This window comes from Salmo salar, chromosome 20 (assembly GCF_965601325.2).
Source record: "Salmo salar chromosome 20, fSalSal1, whole genome shotgun sequence".
Taxonomy (NCBI): Eukaryota; Metazoa; Chordata; class Actinopteri; order Salmoniformes; family Salmonidae; genus Salmo; species Salmo salar.
This window is the reverse complement of record NC_138310.1, coordinates 21038437-21057915: the sequence shown is the minus strand read 5'-3', so window position 1 is coordinate 21057915 and position 19479 is coordinate 21038437. Positions and strand designations below refer to the sequence as shown.

At 42.3% G+C, this 19479-nt stretch overlaps 1 protein-coding gene across 2 annotated transcripts in view; it reads left to right on the top strand.

Moving 5' to 3' along the window:
• Nucleotides 1-398: 398 nt before the first annotated feature.
• The window catches only part of LOC106579914 (adhesion G-protein coupled receptor D1), a 47410-nt gene continuing 28329 nt past the window's right edge, over nucleotides 399-19479 (top strand). The window contains exons 1-14 of one of the 2 annotated variants that reach the window (XM_014160277.3): nucleotides 399-857; nucleotides 955-994; nucleotides 1362-1478; nucleotides 2238-2336; nucleotides 2983-3105; nucleotides 3310-3486; nucleotides 7005-7262; nucleotides 8336-8403; nucleotides 9002-9157; nucleotides 9291-9347; nucleotides 9977-10106; nucleotides 10526-10633; nucleotides 12216-12291; nucleotides 13722-13863. In XM_014160277.3, the coding sequence (XP_014015752.2) occupies nucleotides 804-857; nucleotides 955-994; nucleotides 1362-1478; nucleotides 2238-2336; nucleotides 2983-3105; nucleotides 3310-3486; nucleotides 7005-7262; nucleotides 8336-8403; nucleotides 9002-9157; nucleotides 9291-9347; nucleotides 9977-10106; nucleotides 10526-10633; nucleotides 12216-12291; nucleotides 13722-13863 (1605 nt within the window). In that variant the 5' untranslated portion in view covers nucleotides 399-803. The remainder of the gene's footprint in view (nucleotides 858-954; nucleotides 995-1361; nucleotides 1479-2237; nucleotides 2337-2982; nucleotides 3106-3309; nucleotides 3487-7004; nucleotides 7263-8335; nucleotides 8404-9001; nucleotides 9158-9290; nucleotides 9348-9976; nucleotides 10107-10525; nucleotides 10634-12215; nucleotides 12292-13721; nucleotides 13864-19479) is intronic. The other variant, XM_014160278.3, reaches the window with a different exon arrangement.

Genomic DNA, 19479 nt, shown 5'->3' with positions numbered 1-19479 from the left:
ATCTAAGGAATTCGATTGGGCTTCATACCTGCTTACATCAGTGCACCTGAATATGTGCCTTTTCTATTCCCTTCATAAAGATGACAGTCCAAATAAATAGCCTAAAATACAGTCAGCATCCATCCCTCTCCATCAGCATCACTGTCCGTTTTGATCTGACATGTCAAAAGGACAAAGATCTGTAATTTTGTAGATTAGATCTCTATTGGTTTTTATATATATTTTTTTATTGATTTTGGACAGTAGGCCTATGCGCACGCCATTATCTCTAATTAGGATACGCACTTGATATTTGCTATTTACGCACGCTAGGCCCCACCTTGGGTTTCCAATGCTCTAAAAAATGACATCACGTTTTGTATTCGCACATCCAATCGAACAGCCCGGAGAATTCCTCCACTCAGTGCAAACCTAGTATAGACAGACAGCAGAGCGCATCAAGCAACAAGTACCCAAATCCGTCGCTGAAATAGTGCAATATTTCTTATTCTGTATTGAGAGACATGGATTACCAACTTTTGGGGAAATTTTGAATGGACACGCACTTTATAATTATGATGTCCACCGCTTAGTTTTATTGCAGTTTTACAAAATGTTAAGTTTTGAGAGAAAGTTTTCTTTATTGGCGACATGGACTAATAAATACCCAGAGAAGAAGATAGCTTTTTTTTTCAGCATCTTGGAATAATGATTTATGCTTTCTGGATCGATCGTTCATTGGGGATTTAAACAACAATAATCATTATATATATATATATATTTATAATATATATATATAATCTATTTGTAGTTGTAATCAAGCCATGGAACTATTATTCGAAATTCTGTTTGTAACTACTTTTGTCACTTTGATTCGGGTAATTTAAACAGTTCTTTTTTTTAATGTCCTTCACCATTATGTGTAGGAAGACTACTGCAATGTTGCAATGTTGAGTTTATTTGATTTATTTACAGGTTAATGGTGAAGTAAAGCCAAAGCCATCCAAGCATCCAGGTAAATCGAATTATACTTCATGTTAAATGTGGATTCCCTTAGCTTGATGTTCTATATTGTGTCTGAAATTAACCTACAGCCTATGATGAGTATTATTGGTCATTTAGCTGAATATATATAATGTTGGGATGATGAATTATTGGTTATGGCTTACCATAAGTGTAACTTATGGTAATAGTGGTTTATTAAGCAATACAAAATGTGTTTATTGAATGAGATACCCAAACATCAACAATTGAGCTGTATCGTTTATATTTTTAATCCTAAAAGACACACGGAGCAATGCCAGGAACATAACTAATTGAAATAGCATGATTAGGGAGAAGTCCCATCTGGAGCTTTGTTTACCCATGAACTCTCCGTCCAGGCCTGCAGGTCTTGGCCACAGCCTCACACTATTGGCCGCTGGATTCGGTGGACGGGATCCATGGACTGTGGGACCAAATTGGAAACAGACCAGGTCATGTTAACGGAAGTGATATAAGTATGTGCATAGACCTATACTCAGGAATAGAATACCCAGTCTTTTATATTCTTTGTCTGCATGGTCTACAGCTGTTATTCACTCCTCCTTTCAATTCACCTTTTTGTCTGTCTTGCAGCCACCAAGTCCTTGCTTTAAAAGGTGCAGCTGTGTGCAGTGCTCAAATTCAATTACAGTCAAATTTGCAAAAACAAATAAACAAAGTAGAGAGTCAAGACAAGAAGTCTGAAGGTTACCTTACTCCCCTGTTAACCCTTGCTAATGTACATCAAAGCACTGTGGTGTTATAATAAACAGAATGGGATAAAAAGCTTATCCTTCACCCGCAGGTATATTTGATGCAGACTTTCCAGATGAATGCTAAGACTATTGAATGACCTGCCTTTTGTTTGCTAAATTGATTTCCAAAAACCTTACTGTATTATTTTAACTATGGAAGCACCAATAACATTCCTAAATGGGACAATAATTGTGAAGCATCGGGTCTAGAACGGTTTTGGAATATTTCCACACAAAATGTGCTTTGATCCTAAAAAAAGGGGGGAATGATTGATCTGTTCCTCCTTGAGCACTGTTTACTGAGCCCAACATCACACTTAATCTCATCCCTGCTCATGCACCACATCCCTCACAATGCCTAGTGTCTGTGTTTGACTCTCACTGGTCTGGTGTGTCCTCTGGTTGTTTTGTGTTATTCATGTGTATGTATGTGAATCACCTTTTTCTCCCTTGTCTGTTTGTTTTCTATGTTTCATCCAGCTCTCCAAATCCACAAGCACACTGTGCTCCCTTCCTCCCATAACTCTTCCTCTGTGTATACCAATGACTCTGCCTACACTAACATTTCTGCAACAGTAGGTGAGGAAAATCACTGCTCACTGAAATGAATGTGTGTGTATAGTCAGTCACCCTGTTCTGTTGGTGTTACTGTAGTGCTATCTATCATGTTAAGGTTATTCAGTCGCCATAGTTTTGTACGTTGTGTACCAGCTCACCCAATAGTTGCCATGAGTGTGTCACACACTGTTACCTGAAGGTGTTGAATTTGTCTGTGTGTGTGTGTGTGTGTGTGTAAGACGGTGTGTGTAGTCAGGGAGAGACAGTTGTTTTCTTCACTGAAAAAAGAGCAGAGACTGCAGTATGTAAATCGTGATTAGACAAGCTTTGAGTATGGAGGTTATCAAATCTGTTTCTAGAGTGCTGTAAAGTTGAGCTTGACTTTTGAACCTCAATACACCAGGACGATTTCATTTTGTCTGCTGACATGATTTAAGGCAGGAGAACATCAAAGATAAATCCTTGGGTCATAGCTGGCTACCATTCATAAAATGGTAGACCATTATGCAGTGGAAACACCCAATATTTGGTGCAGTTCATAGAATCTGTTCATAAATCGATGATACTGGTTTGCCTAATTGTTTGACTATAAAAAGCCTACTTCAGAGACAAAACTGCCTATTTTTCTCATCAGAAAAAATAATTTTGTTATTTCATCCTCCTGTAGACATAGTTGAAGGGATGGTCAACAAGGGCATCTATCTGAATGGAGATAATGGCGGCACCTTTCTCCACTTTGGGAACTACCAGAACTCCTGCATTAGTGACCCCACTCTGTGTGGTCCTGAGGGTGAGTTCTGCCTCCCTCGATCTCATCTCCCCAACATTCTACACAGTAGATGTGTAGTGACTATCTAATGCGGTAACTCACGAAAATCTAATTTATGGCATTTAATGTAGATCTAAATGTATTATAATAAGCATGATGATTTGTGGTCTGAAACAATTTCCCCTATTTTGAAATCTTTAATAAATCTATGTTCATGTTTTTCAGGGATTACATTTTCCTTCTTTTGGAAGAACCAGGAGGCAGAGTCACGTTTTGCAATAGCCTCTGGAGGGAAAGTCATCTCCAATGGCTTCTCTGTCTATGCCAATGCCTACGCTGGATACGTAGAGTTCTACACACGAGGCAACTCGAAGAGGTGGAGGGCTAACATCAATATACCAGGTATTTAAAAGAATACTTTGGGATTTTGGCAAAGAGGCCCTTTATCTACTTCCACAGAGTCAGATGAACTCATGGATTCCATTTTTATGTCTTCGTGCAGTTGATAGCTTGCGTTAGCACTTCCAGTCATTGCGCTAATGCTAGCAGATACCCATAGACTTCCAGCCATTGCGCTAACACTCATGAAACTACCTCTAACTACCTTCATACTGGACACAGAAACATAAAAATGGTATCCACAAAATCTGACTCTGGGTAAGTAGATAAACGACTTCACTGCCAAAATCCCAAAGTATCCCTTTAAAAAAAGGAAAACCGTTAAGGTGAAAAAGTTTATCAAATTCATTATGATTCTAAACAATAATTAAAAACACATTTTATAAACCTGGCCTCCGATGTGGGTGGTGGGAGGAAAAATGAAGAAAAAATATATATTTTGGGGGATTTTTATACATATTATTATATGAATGCATGAGGAATGTATTGTGGTTTTCAATAATGTTTTCATTTTTAACCATAAATGTAAATGTTTTGGTTGATTGTATGTAGATGGAGATACAATCATCAGCAGATACTGTTGGTCCCAGAGAGATTTTATGGATTCAATAATGGATTCAATAATGGACTCAATTAATTCTTTATCTAAAACTATAAATGTGTTACTTTTTACTGGCAAGCCTATTTCCATATTGTTCTGTAACTACAGTAAATACTGAACAGCATTCTAAATACTGCATATGTACACTATATATACAAAAGTATGTCGACACCCCTTCAAATGAGTGGATTCGGCTGTTTCAGCCACACCCGTTGCTGATAGGTGTATAAAATCGAGCACACAGCCATGCAATCTTTATAGACAAACGTTGGCAGTAGACTGGCCTTACTGAGTGACTTTAAATGTGGCACCGTCATAGGATGCCACCTTTCCAACAAGTCAGATCGTCAAATTTCTGCCCTGCTAGAGCTGCCCCGGTCAACTGTAACTGCTGTTATTGTGAAGTGGAAACGTCTAGGAGCAACAACGGCTCAACCACGAAGAGGTAGGCCACACAAGCTCACAGAAGAGGACCGTCGAGTGCTGAAGCGTGTAGTGCATAAAATCGTCTGTCCTCGGTTGCACTCACCACTGAGTTCAAAACTGCCTCTGGATACAACGTCAGCACAAAGAGCTTCATGAAATGGGTTTCCATGGCTGAGCAGCCGCACACAAGTCTAAGATCACCATGTGCAATGCCAAGCGTCGGCTGGAGTGGTGTAAAGCTCGCCGCCATTGGACTCTGGAAACGCGTTCTCTGGAGGGATGAATCACATTTCACCACACTTCACCATTTGTTACGTTACAGCCTTATTCAAAAATAGATTAATTAGTTTTTTCCCCTCATCAATCTACACACAATACCCCATAATGCCAAAGCAAAAATGGGTTTTTACACATTTTTGTAAATATCACATTTGCATAAGTATTCAGACCTTTTACTCAGTACTTTGTTGAAGCACTTTGGCAGCAATTACAGACTCAAGTCTTCTTGGGTATGACGCTACAAGCTTGTCACACCTGTATTTGGGAAGTTTCTCCCAGTCTTCTCTGCAGATCCTCTCAAGCTCTGTCAGGTTGGATGGGGAGCGTCGCAGCACAGCTATTTTCAGGTCTCTCCAGAGATGTTAGATTCGGTTTAAGCCCGGGCTCTGGCTGGACCACTCAAGAACATTCAGAGACTTGTCCCGAAGCCACTTCTGCATTGTCTTGGCTGTGTGCTTAGGGTCGTTGTCCATTTGGAAGGTTAACCTTCACCCCAGTCTGAGGTCCTGAGCGCTCTGGAGCAGGTTTTCAAGGATCTCTCTGTACTTTGCTCCGTTCATATTTCCCTTGATCCTGACTAGTCTCCCAGTCCCTGCCGCTGAAAAACATCCCCACAGCATGATACTGCCACAAGCATGCTTCACCCTAGGGATGGTGCCAGGTTTCTTCCAGACGTGACGCTTAGCATTCATGCCAAAGAGTTCAATCTTGGTTTCATCAGACCAGAGAATCTTATTTCTCATGGTCTGAGAGTCCTTAAGGTGCCTTTTGGCAAACTCCAAGCGGGCTGTCATGTGCCTTTTACGGAGTAGTGGCTTCCGTCCGGCCACTCTACCAAGGACAATTCTTTCGACCTCATGGCTGTTATTGTTTTTGCTCTGACATGCACTGTCAACTGTGGGACCTTATATAGACAGGTGTGTGCCTTTCCAAATCATGTCCAATCGATTGAATTTACCACAGGTGGACTACAATCAAGCTGTAGAAACATCTCAAGGATGATCAATGGAAACATGATGCACCTGAGCTTAATTTCAAATCTCATAGCAAAGGGTCTGAATACTTATGTAAATAAGGTATTTCTGTTTTTAATTTTTATTACATTTGCAAACATTCCTAAAAATCCTGCTTTTGCTTTGTCATTATGGGGTATTGTGTGTAGATTGATGAGGAAAATGTGTTATTTAATTTTAGAATAAGGCTGTAACGTAACAAAATGTGGTAAAAGGGAAGGGGTCTGAATACTTTCCGAATGCGCTGTATTTCAAACTTACAGGTCCAAGTGGACTCTAAATTAAGTAATTGAAATAACATAAACATGGGCAAAACTATTTCTCCATCCCTTACAATCTCAGATCTGCTATTTCTGGAGGAAAACATATCATATCGCTCTGTGCACTGCAGGTTCTTGAATAAGAAAGAAACATTTACCAGTCATTGTTTTTATGAGGAATGTTTTTTCTCACATTCTCAAATGTCTTCTGTCGTCTTGTTTTTGTTACAATTAATTAAGGTTATTAACATGAGGCGTCAGGACTTCATGTGTACTTTTGATTTATTTGATTATTACTTACAGAATATCAAACATCTGGTTCTTATAATTTGACATGATGATATGTCACCATTTCACCATGCAGTTGTTTAGCCTTTGGCTCATAACAGATCTATGACTGAACCAGCTCTTATGAGACCTGTACCAGTACCAGGAGACATGACTGGTTCAGTAGACCTTGTCACAATGTGTCCCAGCCTAACCTGCAACAGAAACATTTCTAGCTAAAAGAGCAGGAGAGACTAAAAGGAAAGAGAGATTGAAAGTGTGAATGGGGAAGTTGTTGGTTTGTGTTTAAGCCAATCCCAATAGGATAGCTGTGTTTTTACACTCTGAACCAGCCTCCTCTGGTGGAAGTGTTCACAGTGAATATATTGTCTTTTGGGATTCTCTTTATTGTCCGTTTACCTCAGAAGAACTGGAGATGTGATTTCCTCTTTGGAGAAGTCTATTGGAAACGTTTGAAGGAATAGAATGTAGATGCTGACTGAATGGTTGGAGTGGAACATGGGGACATATTGGGCGGATATAGTGGAAAAACATAATTTAAATATGTGTGACATACTGTAGGCTATAATACCCACATACAAAGAGTAGATAAATACTTTAGGTTAAGGGAAGGTGAAGTCCTAATTATGATTTCTCCTCTCTCTTCCCTTTCAGGGCCCTTCTGGACCCACATTCTGTTCACTTGGACCCTGACAGACGGTCTCAACATCTACATCAACGGGACGTTCAACACCAGCGACCCCACTGGCAACGTGTCCATGAACTATGGGGACCCTTACCCTGACCTGGTCATTGGGACAGGAAATGAGCAGTCCTATGGACACTACGTGACAGGAGCCTTTGATGAGTTTGTCATCTGGGAGAGGGCCCTGTCACCAGAGGAGATCCTCATGTACTACAAAGCTGCCATAGGTAATGTCAGATGTCACCGTCAGTCTGGAATGTTCCACTTTTTTTTCCCGTGATGTGAAATGTTCACTATGTTCACACTTTCCCCTTGACTTATTGAGGAGACGGGTTAAAAAGCAATTTCCATCTTGGTCATTGCCATTGACATTCCGTGCACAGTACTGACGCATGGAATACACAACAAGATATTAAACTGTACAAATGCTCCTCATCTTAAAATCATCTCACGTACTTACATCTCACACACCATAAAAATCTGGTTTCAGATTCGAGGACTCAACTGACGTTAAACTGAGTGACTGAAGTTTTTTAAAACCATAATGACCTTTTTCATTGCTGCTTTGATTTATCTTGTGTGGTCTAGAATTATTCTGAAACTCAAAAGAAATGGACAATGTCCTCTGTATGGTCCGAGAAATGTTATTCAGAGCATGGTGAAATGGGTATAAGCTAGTAAAAATGGATGAATCACTAGTCATGCTTATGGAAAATAGTAATAATTTGGGTCTGGACACCCATTCCCTGGGTTTTTGTCTAATGACTAGACTCCACTGTGGAGGACTCAGGTGGTCATGTTGCATGAAGGCATAGCCTTCATTTTCTCAGACATAACAGACATGAACAAGAAGGTTGTTATGGTTATGGAAAGTGTTTTAATATGTTATACCTGTAGATAATGAATGGGACTAAAGAAGAGCAGACTGTTGGAAGGGATGGTTCTAATGTAAAACCATATATGGTAATTTATTGTTGCTAAGTGCACTAATTGATGTGTTATTTACAGACAGCATGATGTCATGACTTCCTTCTAACATCTCTTTGGCTTGTACAGTACCTCAGTGATGTATCTGGCGGTTGATTATCTAAAGAGCAGGTAGAATAGCACAGCACTTCTTTTCATCTATCCCCGGCTGGGGGAAGGTCCACCATCGTCAGACACGTACCAAGGAATCAGGAATCTTTGTGGCCTGAACAATTCCAGCACTTCTCTAAGCGTTCTATTTGGCATCTAGCTAGTGTTGCTATAGATGACAGGTGGAAGAGCAGTGCTAATGGGACTATATTTCTCCAACTAGGTGATACTTTGACTTACCCTACCACACCAAGCGTTCCTAAAGAAGTCTCCTCTACGATACAAACACTGGTGAGTTCTCAACTTCTCAACACAATGGGGTCTAGTCATTAGCATTTTGCTACATCCGCAATATCATCTGCTAAACATGTGTATGTGACCAGTACGATTTGACTTGATTTGAAATTTGGTGATTTATACAGATTGACCTCTTACCATGGGAAAGTGGATATTTTAAACCGTTTTCAGGGTTTTACTACTAGAACAGACACACAGCAGCCTCGCAGGAAATTAGGTAGAAGGCTGGTGGTTGAACCGCAATAAACACAAACAATTCATTTCTTATGTAACCATTTTTTTCCCTTTAAGACTGAGGAATTGGAAAAGGGGATATTGAGAACACAAGTGAATAGACCTCTCCCTGTCTATTAAATGGCAGTTGTGGGCGTAGAGTGAAGAAAGTAGAGACAGCTGTTCAACACAGCACAAAATGGGTCCCTGTAGGGCATGACGCTGGAAAAAGACCAGCAGTCTTTTACAGCAGACTTCTATCTAGAAAGAGTTCTTACTAAGGGTAATGGTCACATAATGTGTTCCTGTGTATATTGGTCCCATTCTGGTCTTTGGAGAGTTTCTGTGGAGAGCAATGCCTGGTGTTTTGTTCCCTCAGGAAGTCACAGATGTGTCCTATTCTATCATTACCAAGCTGAGTGAGGAGATCCACAGCTCCCAGGACCCCGTGCCCATGTTAGGCTTTCTGGAGTCTCTGCCATTCAGCCTGCCCAACAAGACCATCCCCCACGACACTGCCAACAACTTCACACGGGTACAGGAACACAAGGATATATACATGCAAGCGCGCACGAAGACACACACACACAAACACACACACACACCAAAGTAGGTTGTAATAGTTTGTTTCAGATCACAGACATGATGTGTTGTTGTGTCCCGCCCAGGCTTTTCTGAAGAGTGTGGAGGAGGTGTTGTCTTCTGAAGTGGCCAGAGAAGATGAGGTAAGTAAGTTTCAAGTTTTTAATGTCACGTGCATAAGTACTGTGAAATGCCTTTCTTGCCAGCTCTAAACCCAACAATGCACTAATCAATATCAATGTAGTACTAAAAATGACACAAGGTAGAACAAGAACACATTAGAAATAGAAATATGAAATATATCGAGTTCATAATATCTCTGTGAAGTCACTGTGTGGGTTTACAGCAAACTAGCTATATGATAGTGAACTGGGAATATGATCACATTCATTCAGGCTCAAGTTCAGCGCCCTGACACGTGAGATCACAGGAATTCCTGAACAGAGAGACATTTCGAGCGAGTTTGCCGTTACAATGTTCTATACACACTGAACAGGCGTGCTTGTTTTCATGTGAGCAAGCTGAACCAGACGTTCTTAGTGCATGAAAACGTTCGACTTGGACGTGGAGAGCACCATCAAAAAGGAAGTCAGATGGCATTTACAGTAATACAGTGAATATCGTCCCAGCTGATAAGACTCTTAACGCATGCTACTACTTGGTTTTATGGTCTATCAGTGACAGTTTACCAACTCTCAAGATACAGTAGATACAGTAAGTTGCCAGTGTGTCTCTATGAGTGTGAATGTTGTTATTGGACCGTTTGGAGCAGGAGTCCACCCCAGTGGTGAGTGGGCTGATTGAGACAGTGGACAACGTGATGGTCCAGATGGTGTCCAGCCTGGATTCCAGCCCCAGCCCCCGATCTCTCATCTCACTGGGAGGAAAGTCCTTTGTAGCAGGTCAGTACCGTGACGACGCAACTCTCTCCTGACTATACTGTATGACTCACAGACTGTGGTGTCTTACTGTAAAAAGAACAAGTTAGGGTTGAGAGTTACTGTACTAAGTAGGAAGTTCAAGTAGAGTTTTGAACTAACTGGCTACATACAGTATGTTTCCCTCAGAAGATAGAGATCTGATCAAGCTTAGATAACCATGGTCCTTTCCATGCAACTATTTTGTTTTCCTGTGGTCAAGCCTGCGTCGTCTCTCTCCCAGGGGCTCAGTCAAATCTTTGATCCGCCCATGAATCATCACCACCACCAGATAACACTGTGCTTTTGGCTCCCTGTCAGAACCCCTCCAGGTCTGGTGTTGGAGTTAGTTAACCACTCACAGTGCTCCCTCTCTCTCTGTTTCCAACCCCCGACCCCAATAGATTACTCTCTGATGAAGATTCCACAGAACTACAATCTTCCCCATTACCGCTTCCCCATGCAAGGAAAGAACTACATCTCAGTGCCTGGCGAGGCGTTCACCATGCAGTGTGAGTGTCCTACATCCCATTTCACTCTTGTTCTAAAAACATAGAATACATTGAAATACTCACTCTCTCACAGCAATTCATATTTTGTGTGCGTATTACACTGCTCGAATGTAGCATATGCTCAGCTTTCTTTTGTGTCTGGCTCTTACTCCTCCTCAGCACATAGCTTCATTGGCTTGAATGTGAATAAATACTGGCCATTTTTTCTGCACTCTGTTTCTGCTAAGATACATTTGCCTAACCAGTAAGGTCTTGCTATTGGCAGAAGTTTATTATGATGGTAGGTTTAAAGACCTTTAACATAGCAAGGGTAGTGTGTGAGAGAGCCACCGTGAAACTGCTTGTGAGACTTTAAAGTACAGGATTACAGCTACAGTACTGCATGACTTCTATGCAGAGAGGCAATGTATCACTGACTATTTTAGACCCACCAGAGACAGACAGAGCGAGGGATACTTTTCATCCACTTTACTCTCCATTCAAAAGAAACCCCTCCACTCACAGTGAACTAATTGATTTACTTAGCCCATTGTTAGCGGCGCTGTGAATGTTGGTTTGGCAGTAATTACGGCAGTATTAAAACTGTGTTTGTTAGACTTGTGTTAGGGTCAGATCCATTTGGCTCCACCTGGCCCCCAAACACACTGCGTTGCTACACTAACTTTTAAATAAACCATTTTAATAATCTATTAAAACCTCATTATCAGAAATTGAATATAAATGTTACTGCTGGCAACTTACACTCCTAGATTGAGTTAATGTAGCGTTGTGTGTCCTGACACATGGCATACTGTATTAAAGGCACCAAGTGGCGCTTTTATAAGCCAATTAAGTGCAGAGAAAGTGTTACAGATTTTTAAGAATTCTCTTGGACTGAGATACTTCCAAGTATTCATAAAAAGATGCAGATTATGCCTTTTTCTATTATTTTCTTTCTTCCTTAGGAAAGCTTTATAGGCAAACTGGCCACCAACTGATCCCTACAAAGGTCTGGTAGGGGGCATTACAGTCATTACATTCAAAGTTCATTAGATTCAAAACCTTGACTTGTGATGTGAATTCAGATTATTTCATACACTATGTATTTTCAACACCAGTGTTTGTTTTCTTACTCATTGAGGTAGATTTGATTTCATGATAACGGTACTTTCACCGTCAAGCATTTCAGATCCCTCTCTAGTAGTTACCATGTTGTAGATTGCTTACGTGGTGGTGAGAGTGTATAAGAGTTGGGCACAGGCCTCCTGCTGTACTGTTTCAGTCATGGCACTGTGACTTGCATAATTTCCCAACACACACGTGGTCTGTGGTCCCCCTCCGTCTCACCCGTGTGTGAGCATACAGCTCTCCAATTAGTCAGGGAGTGCCAACTTGAGGCAGCGAGGCTGCTTAATTAAGTTCCCCTCACTGTGAACATTTTAGCAACGCCTCATCACATTCTCAACCCTGCTATGAGTCTGTGTTTCACCTTTGACCAATCTCTCGCTCCCTCCCTCCCCTCCCCTCCCCTTCCCTTCCCCTCCCTCCCTCCCTCCCTCCCTCCCTCCCTCCCTCTCTCTCTCCCTACCTCTTTCCACCTCAGCCCAAACCACAATCGTGGGTCTTTTCTACCACAACATGCACAACTACTACAGAGAGATCAGCCCACTCAGGACCAGGTAAGGGGGATGGGAGGACACATAAAAAGCCCTGATCATACCAAACAGGAATGCTCTCTGTGTAGGAATTATGAATCACTTAAATGTGTGATATAAAGTTATCCTGACCAAACACAGTACAGTAGACAGCACTGTTTAAAGTAAGTTTAGAGCCTGCAAAAAGTAATATAATATTCTCATTTACAAGCATTCAGAAGAGGCTTGAGGTTGTCAAAGCATCTGTTTGGGGACCAATCAGAAAAGTACGCAATAAAGTAAATAGTTTACTTTGAATGCCTTGCAATTAAGAAATACAGTCATTGAGAAGAAGTGATCTCAGAGGATCTAAGGGATGTTATGGCAATAAGTGCTCTGAGCATCAGCCAGGATCACTTCCTGTGTGTCCGCTGTGGTCCCCTGGCGGAGTGGCGCCCCTGTTTCCTGTTGTCCGTAACAGATCATGCCTGGGGCATTTCCTTATCAGCCTCCCACCAGGCTATCTCTCATCTCACCACTTAACCGCCACTGGCTGATACACCCTGCCGTTAACTTCATACAGGAACTTGGCCACACACTTCTTTTCCCAATAATAGGGGAAGCATATTACGATAATCCTGTGAAATAAATATTTTACATGAATTTGATTAAAGTAATTTGGTGGTCTAAGCGTAAACAATCTTGTTTGATTTAAAACATGTAGTTACTGGCAGACATCATCAATAGCATAATTGCGTCTAGAAATACAGCTTATTATGCTCAAGGAGTTGGACTGACTGTTGTCGCCCTCAGTACAGCAAATAGCTTTGACTGCCTCTGCAGAAATCCAGAATCTAAGGCTGCGTTTACACCGTTTACACAGGCAGCCCAATTCTGATATTTTGCCCAATTATTGGCAAAAGATCTGATCTAATTGGTCAAAAGACCAATGAGTGACAAAAGATTACAATTGTGCTGCCTGTGTAAACGCAGCCTAAAAGTACTATGTGTAAGTGATACGGCACTTGGGATCAGTCCGCTTCTGCTACAATATACTTTCTTCTAAACGAGTTTCTCAGTAAAACTGGATGACAATAATAAACACCCATGTTTACAAAGTAGAAAAGCAGTTTATTCAGGAAATTCCAATTGGTGTCAGTATGCCACCATTTTAGAAGGCATAACTTATTTACTTCACATTTGATGATTAGGTTAGTTCCTAATGGTTGTTTCACTCCCCAGTGGGTGAGAATGTCCGTCTGTATAATGATACAGGGGTGTTGCCTCTACAACCTACCGTCACTTACCTGTTGACCTCGAAAAGCTCCTGACGTAATGCTGTGTTTTCACTGTGATTGATGATATGACAGATGTTTCAGAGTCCCACTCTCCTGCTACTGTTCTGAGCCCTCTGTGACACTACCGTGTGCATAAAACACCTCTCATTGGTGTTATTGACAAATCCTCTCTCTCAGGATCAACGAGGCGGCTGATTTCAAAGACCATAAGATCCAGGTGGCCAGTTTCCTCATCTCACTGAAGGTGGAGCCATCACCTGCCCTGTCCGTCAACCTGTCTGGGGCTCCGCTCATCAAAATCGTCCTCACACACATCCTGGTAAGAGTACATACCAACACACACCGCCCAGGAGTGTATTGAATTACCAAGCTATGACGATGGATTACCATTTTACTGGCCATAAGAAACCATCTCTGTTATGAGTGAAGGACTTGAAAAATTGTGCTGGAAAACTGTTTGGCAATGGTTCTTCAGAAATGGGCATCACAGTTGCTGGTTGCGGGACTGTTACCTTATCGGAAGAAGGTTGTGACTTTGGCTAAGGAGTATCCCCTTTTGTATATTGTTTCTTTTTTTTGGGGGGGGGGGACTCTGTAGGGGACAGTCACTCAATTAGTCCATGTCAGCAAACTTTTTTTTGATTGGTAAGTTAGTCTAGCCTGCTATCTAACCTAGTAATCATGGTCGCTTTACCAACTGGGGTCCCCCATTGGTTTTGTTAGTCACTCTTTTTGTGGCCCCCACCCCCATCAAAATTCCCATCCCTGATCTATATCATTCCAAAGGCACTCAAAAATACCCCCCTGTTTTCCCTCACAGTATGTGAAAAGAACTAAAGCTCAGTACTCACCAACACAAAGACAAAGGATATTTATTTTTGTTTCCATTAGTCCCAACCTCTTCATTTTCCTTAACAAAGCATGATGCTTCCTGAAAGAAAAGTGATTATCAACATTTGAACTGGAGGCTTTGTGCACTTTGAAAGGAACAACCATTTGAGTTTATGAACAACATATTTTTTGCCTTTCTGCTTTGTGGCAGGGATTTAGTGGCGAAAGTGTTGCCAGCTTCTTTAGTCCTCTCCCATGGCATTTGAAACCCATAATGAAAGTTAACTTAGAAAACGTGTATGGCGATTGTTAGCCCTACTGTAAATGCAGAAATGCAATGGAGAGCTCTATAGTCCATCCATAGAGTGATCTTAAGTCATCCACTTCAAGTCAAACACTTCTCCATAAACACTCAATAGTTGGAGAAGGGCAAAATGACCTCCACAAGATATCATCCAATAGTAATTTTATCCAATAATTTTTTTACAAAAATAAGATGTGATATTTTTCCATCAGCTAACATAAGTAGCCCCAGTCCATTTCACTTCTAGAGAATGTGCTTCCCCTGCCATGTGAGCTGCTCAGTTGAAAATATTCACTTGCTATTAAAGTGAATCACCATCAAAGGTATTTTTTTCCTTCCGTCTCTCTTAAGAGCACAAATTAAAACCATGCGGCTTTGTGAAACCATGGCAATGGGCTTTGTTTGCCTCCATTTTCCCATGGAAATAAATGTTTATGCTGCAAGGATCTGACCAGGTTCATGTGACATGATTTTAGCAGACACCACGAGAGAGGGGAGAGTCTCCTCTATTATTAAGTGCTGGAGATGCATTTCAGTACTCTTTCATCTTGATTCAAGGTGTTTCTATTTACACTCACTTACACTGCCTTACCGCTTGTTGTTATGGTGACAAAATAAAGTATTGATAAAGCAATGGTTTTCACAGAAATTAATATTGGTCATGTGACGGGAATAGTTTGGACCTCAACTCCAGTGACATCAAATATTTTATGGCAAATTACTGTACAGTATGTGATTTTGGTTTTTGACTTGGGAACTCCCAAGTGCCAACACCTAACGTAAGACAATAGCTGAGACTTATGTTTAGAAGTTGCATACCTCACACATCACTTTTTGGCTGTAACCTTAACCAGAAAAAAAAGTAAATATGCTATTACTGGTCTGTTGTGAGCCGGTGGATAGATTCAGGCCAAAAGTGACTGACTATTTTGGGAATTTTTATGTCTTTGGGAGCTGGTGGATACTTATCACCCTCCAAACTAGGAGAGAGGGAGAACTGCTCACCCACTATGTGGAAGACCTTTCCCGTCATTGTTCACTCTGCTTTTTACTGCCTGTCCAAGTCCACTCCCTAATGACTTCCCGTGGCGTGCCTCCATTGCTCAGGGGTAACTTAATGATTTGTGATGGATCCTTCTGTTTTCCCAACGCTTTTAGCCAGCAAGAGGAGAGAGAGACATCTAGTCACTTTATTAAAGTCTGAGCAGGGTAATTGTGTCAGCAGCAGCATAGTCCTGTCAGCTCCCCCATATTTCACCGTCCTGGTCATGGTGCCATGGTAACAACAGATCCTGTGTATTAGTAACACTGTAGTACAGGGATCATCAACTAGATTCAGCCGCGGGCCGATTTATGGTCGGGGGCTGGAACATAATTACAAATAATTTATAAACTGAAAATTGACTGCAAGAAGCCCAAACAGGTATAATATTTGACTAAAACATAATAATTTCAAACCTTGCTTACATTTATTTGTATACGATCACATCTCTTTGTAGTGCTTTGTGTGGGCAAGTGGTTTGCTGATGTCAATGTTGTGAACAGAGTGCCTCATGGTGGCAGTGGGGTTATGGTATGGGAAGGCATAAGCTACAGACGACAAACACAATTTTATCGATGTAAATTTGAATGCACAGAGATACCGTGATGAGATCCTGAGGTCCATTGTCGTGCCATTCATCCTCCGCCATCACCTCATGTTTCAAATCAAATCAAACATTATTTGTAACATGCGCCAAATAAAACAAGTGTAGACCTTACCGTGAAATGCTTACTTACAAGCCCTTAACCAACAGTGCAGTTCAAGAAGAGTTAAGAAAATATTTACCAAATAAACCAAAATATTATAGAAAAGTAGCACAATAAAACAACAATAACAAGGCTATATACAGGGGGTACCGGTACCGAGTCAGTGTGCGGGGGTACAGGTTAGTTGAGGTCATTTGTACATGTAGGTAGGGGTGAAGTGACTATGCATAGATAATAAACAGTGAGTAGCAGCAGTGTGCAAAACAAATGGAGGGGAAGGAGGGGTGTCAATGTAAATAGTCCGGTGGTCATTTGATTAATTGTTCAGCAGTCTTATGGCTTGGGGGTAGAAGCTGTTAAGGAGCCTTTTGGTCCTAGACTTGGCGCTCCGGTACAGCTTGTCGTGCGGTAGCAGAGAGAACAGTCTATGACTTGGGTGACTGGAGTCTCTGACAATTTTATGGGCTTTCCTCTGACACCGCCTATTATATAGGTCCTGGATGGCAGGAAGCTTGGCCCCAGTGATGTACTGGGCCATACGCACTACCCTCTGTAGCGCCTTACGGTCAGATGCCGAGCAGTTGCCATACCAGTCGGTGATGCAACTGGTCAGGATGCTCTCGATGGTGCAGCTGTAAAAGTCTTTGAGGATCTGGGGACCCATGCCAAATCTTTTCAGTCTCCTGAAGTGGAATAGGCTTTGCCATGCCCTCTTCACAACTGTCTTGGTGTGTTTGGACCATGATAGTTCATTGGTGATGTGGACACCAAGGAACTTGAAACTCTTGACCCGTTCCACTACAGCCCCGTCGATATTAATGGGGGCCTGTTCGGCCCGCCTTTTCCTGTAGTCCACGATCAGCTCCTTTGTCTTTCTCACGTTGAGGGTGTGGTTGTTGTCCTGGCACCACACTGCCAGTTCTCTGACCTCCTCCATATAGGCTGTCTCATCGTTGTCGGTGATCAGGCCTACCACTGTTGCGTCGTCAGCAAACTTAATGATGGTCTTCGAGTCGTGTTTGGCCACGCAGTCATGGGTGAAAAGGGAGTACAGGAGGGGACTAAGTACACACCCCTGAGGGTCCCCAGTGTTGAGTATCAGCGTGGCAGACTTGTTGTTGCCTACACTTACCACCTGGGGATGGCCCGTCAGGAAGTCCAGGATCCAGTTGCAGAGGGAGGTGTTTAGTCCCAGGTTCCTTAGCTTAGTGATGAGCTTCGTGGGCACTATGGTGTTGAACGCTGAGCTGTAGTCAATGAACAGCATTCTCACATGTTCCTTTTGTCCAGGTGGGAAAGGGCAGTGTGGAGTGCGATTGAGATTGCATCATCTGTGGATCTGTTGGGGGGGTATGCGAATTGGAGTGGGTATAGGGTGGATGCTGTTGATGTGAGCCATGACCAGCCTTTCAATGCACTTCATGGCTATCTCAGTGGGTGCTACGGGGCGGTAAAACATTTAGGCAGGTTACCTTCGCTTCCTTGGGCACAGGGACTATGGTGGTCTGCTTGAAACATGTAGGTATTACAGACTTGGTCAGGGAGAGGTTGAAAATGTCAGTGAAGACACTTGCCAGTTGGTCCGCGCATGCTTGGAGAACACGTTCTGGTAATCCGTCTGGCCCCGCGGCTTTGTGAATGTTGACCTGTTTAAAGATCTTGCTCACATCAGCTACCGAGAGCGTTATCACACAGTCATCCAGAACAGCTGGTTTTCTTGTGCATGCTTCAGTGTTGCTTGCCTCGAAGTGAGCACAAAAGGCATTTAGCTCGTCTGGTAGCTCGTCAATGGGCAGCTCCCATCTGGGTTTCTCTTTGTAGTCCGCAATAGTTTTCAATCCCTGCCACATCCGACGAGCGTCAGAGCCAGTGTAGTAGGATTCAATCTTAATCCTGTATTGACACTTTGCTTGTTTTATGGTTCGTCTGAGGGCGTAGCAGGATTTCTTACAAGCGTCCGGATTAGTGTCCCGCTCCTTGAAAGCGGCAGCTCTAGCCTTTAGCTCGATGCGGATGTTGCCTATAATCCATGGCTTCTAGTTGGGATATGTACGTATGGTCACTGTGGGGACGACGTCGTCGATGCACTTATTGATGAAGCCGATGACTGAGGTGGTGTACTCCTCAATGCCGTTGGATGAGTCCTGGAACATATTCCAGTCTGTGCTAGCAAAACAGTCCTGGAGCGTAGCATCCGTGTCATCTGACCACTTCCGTATTGAGTGAGTCACTGATACTTCCTGCTTTAGTTTTTGCTTGGAAGCAGGAATCAGGAGGATAGAATTATGGGCAGATTTGCCAAATGGAGGGTGGGGGAGAGCTTTGTATGCATCTCTGTGTGTGGAGTAAAGGTGGTCTATAATTTTTTTCCCTCTGGTTGCATATGTGACATACTGGTAAAAATGTGGTAAAACTGATTTAAGTTTGCCTGCATTAAAGTCCCCGGCCACTAGAAGCGTCACTTCTGGATGAGCATTTTCTTGTTTGCTTATGGCCTTCTAGAGTTGGTTGAGTGCGGTCTTAGTGCCAGCATCGGTCTGTGGTGGTAAATAGACGGCTACGAATAATATAGATGAGAACTCTCTTGGTAGATAGTGTGGTCTACAGCTTATCATAAATTACTCTACCTCAGGCGAGCAATACCTCAAGACTTCTTTAATATTAGACATCGCGCACCAGCTGTTATTGACAAATAGACACACACCCCCACCCCTCGTCTTACCAGACGTAGCTTCTCTGTTCTGCTGGTGCATATCCCGCCAGCTCTATATTATCCATGTCGTCGTTCAGTCACGACTCGGCGAAACATAAGATATTACAGTTTTTAATGTCCCGTTGGTAGGATAATCTTAATTGTAGGTCATCAATTTAATTTTCCAATGATTGCACGTTAGACAGTAGGACGTATGGCAGTGGGAGTTTACTCGCCTACGGATTCTCAGAAGGCAGCCCGATCTGCGCTCCCTTTTCCTCCGCCTTTTCTTCACGCAAATGACAGGGATTTGGGCCTGTTCCCGGGAAAGCAGTGTATCCTTCTCGTCGGACTCGTTA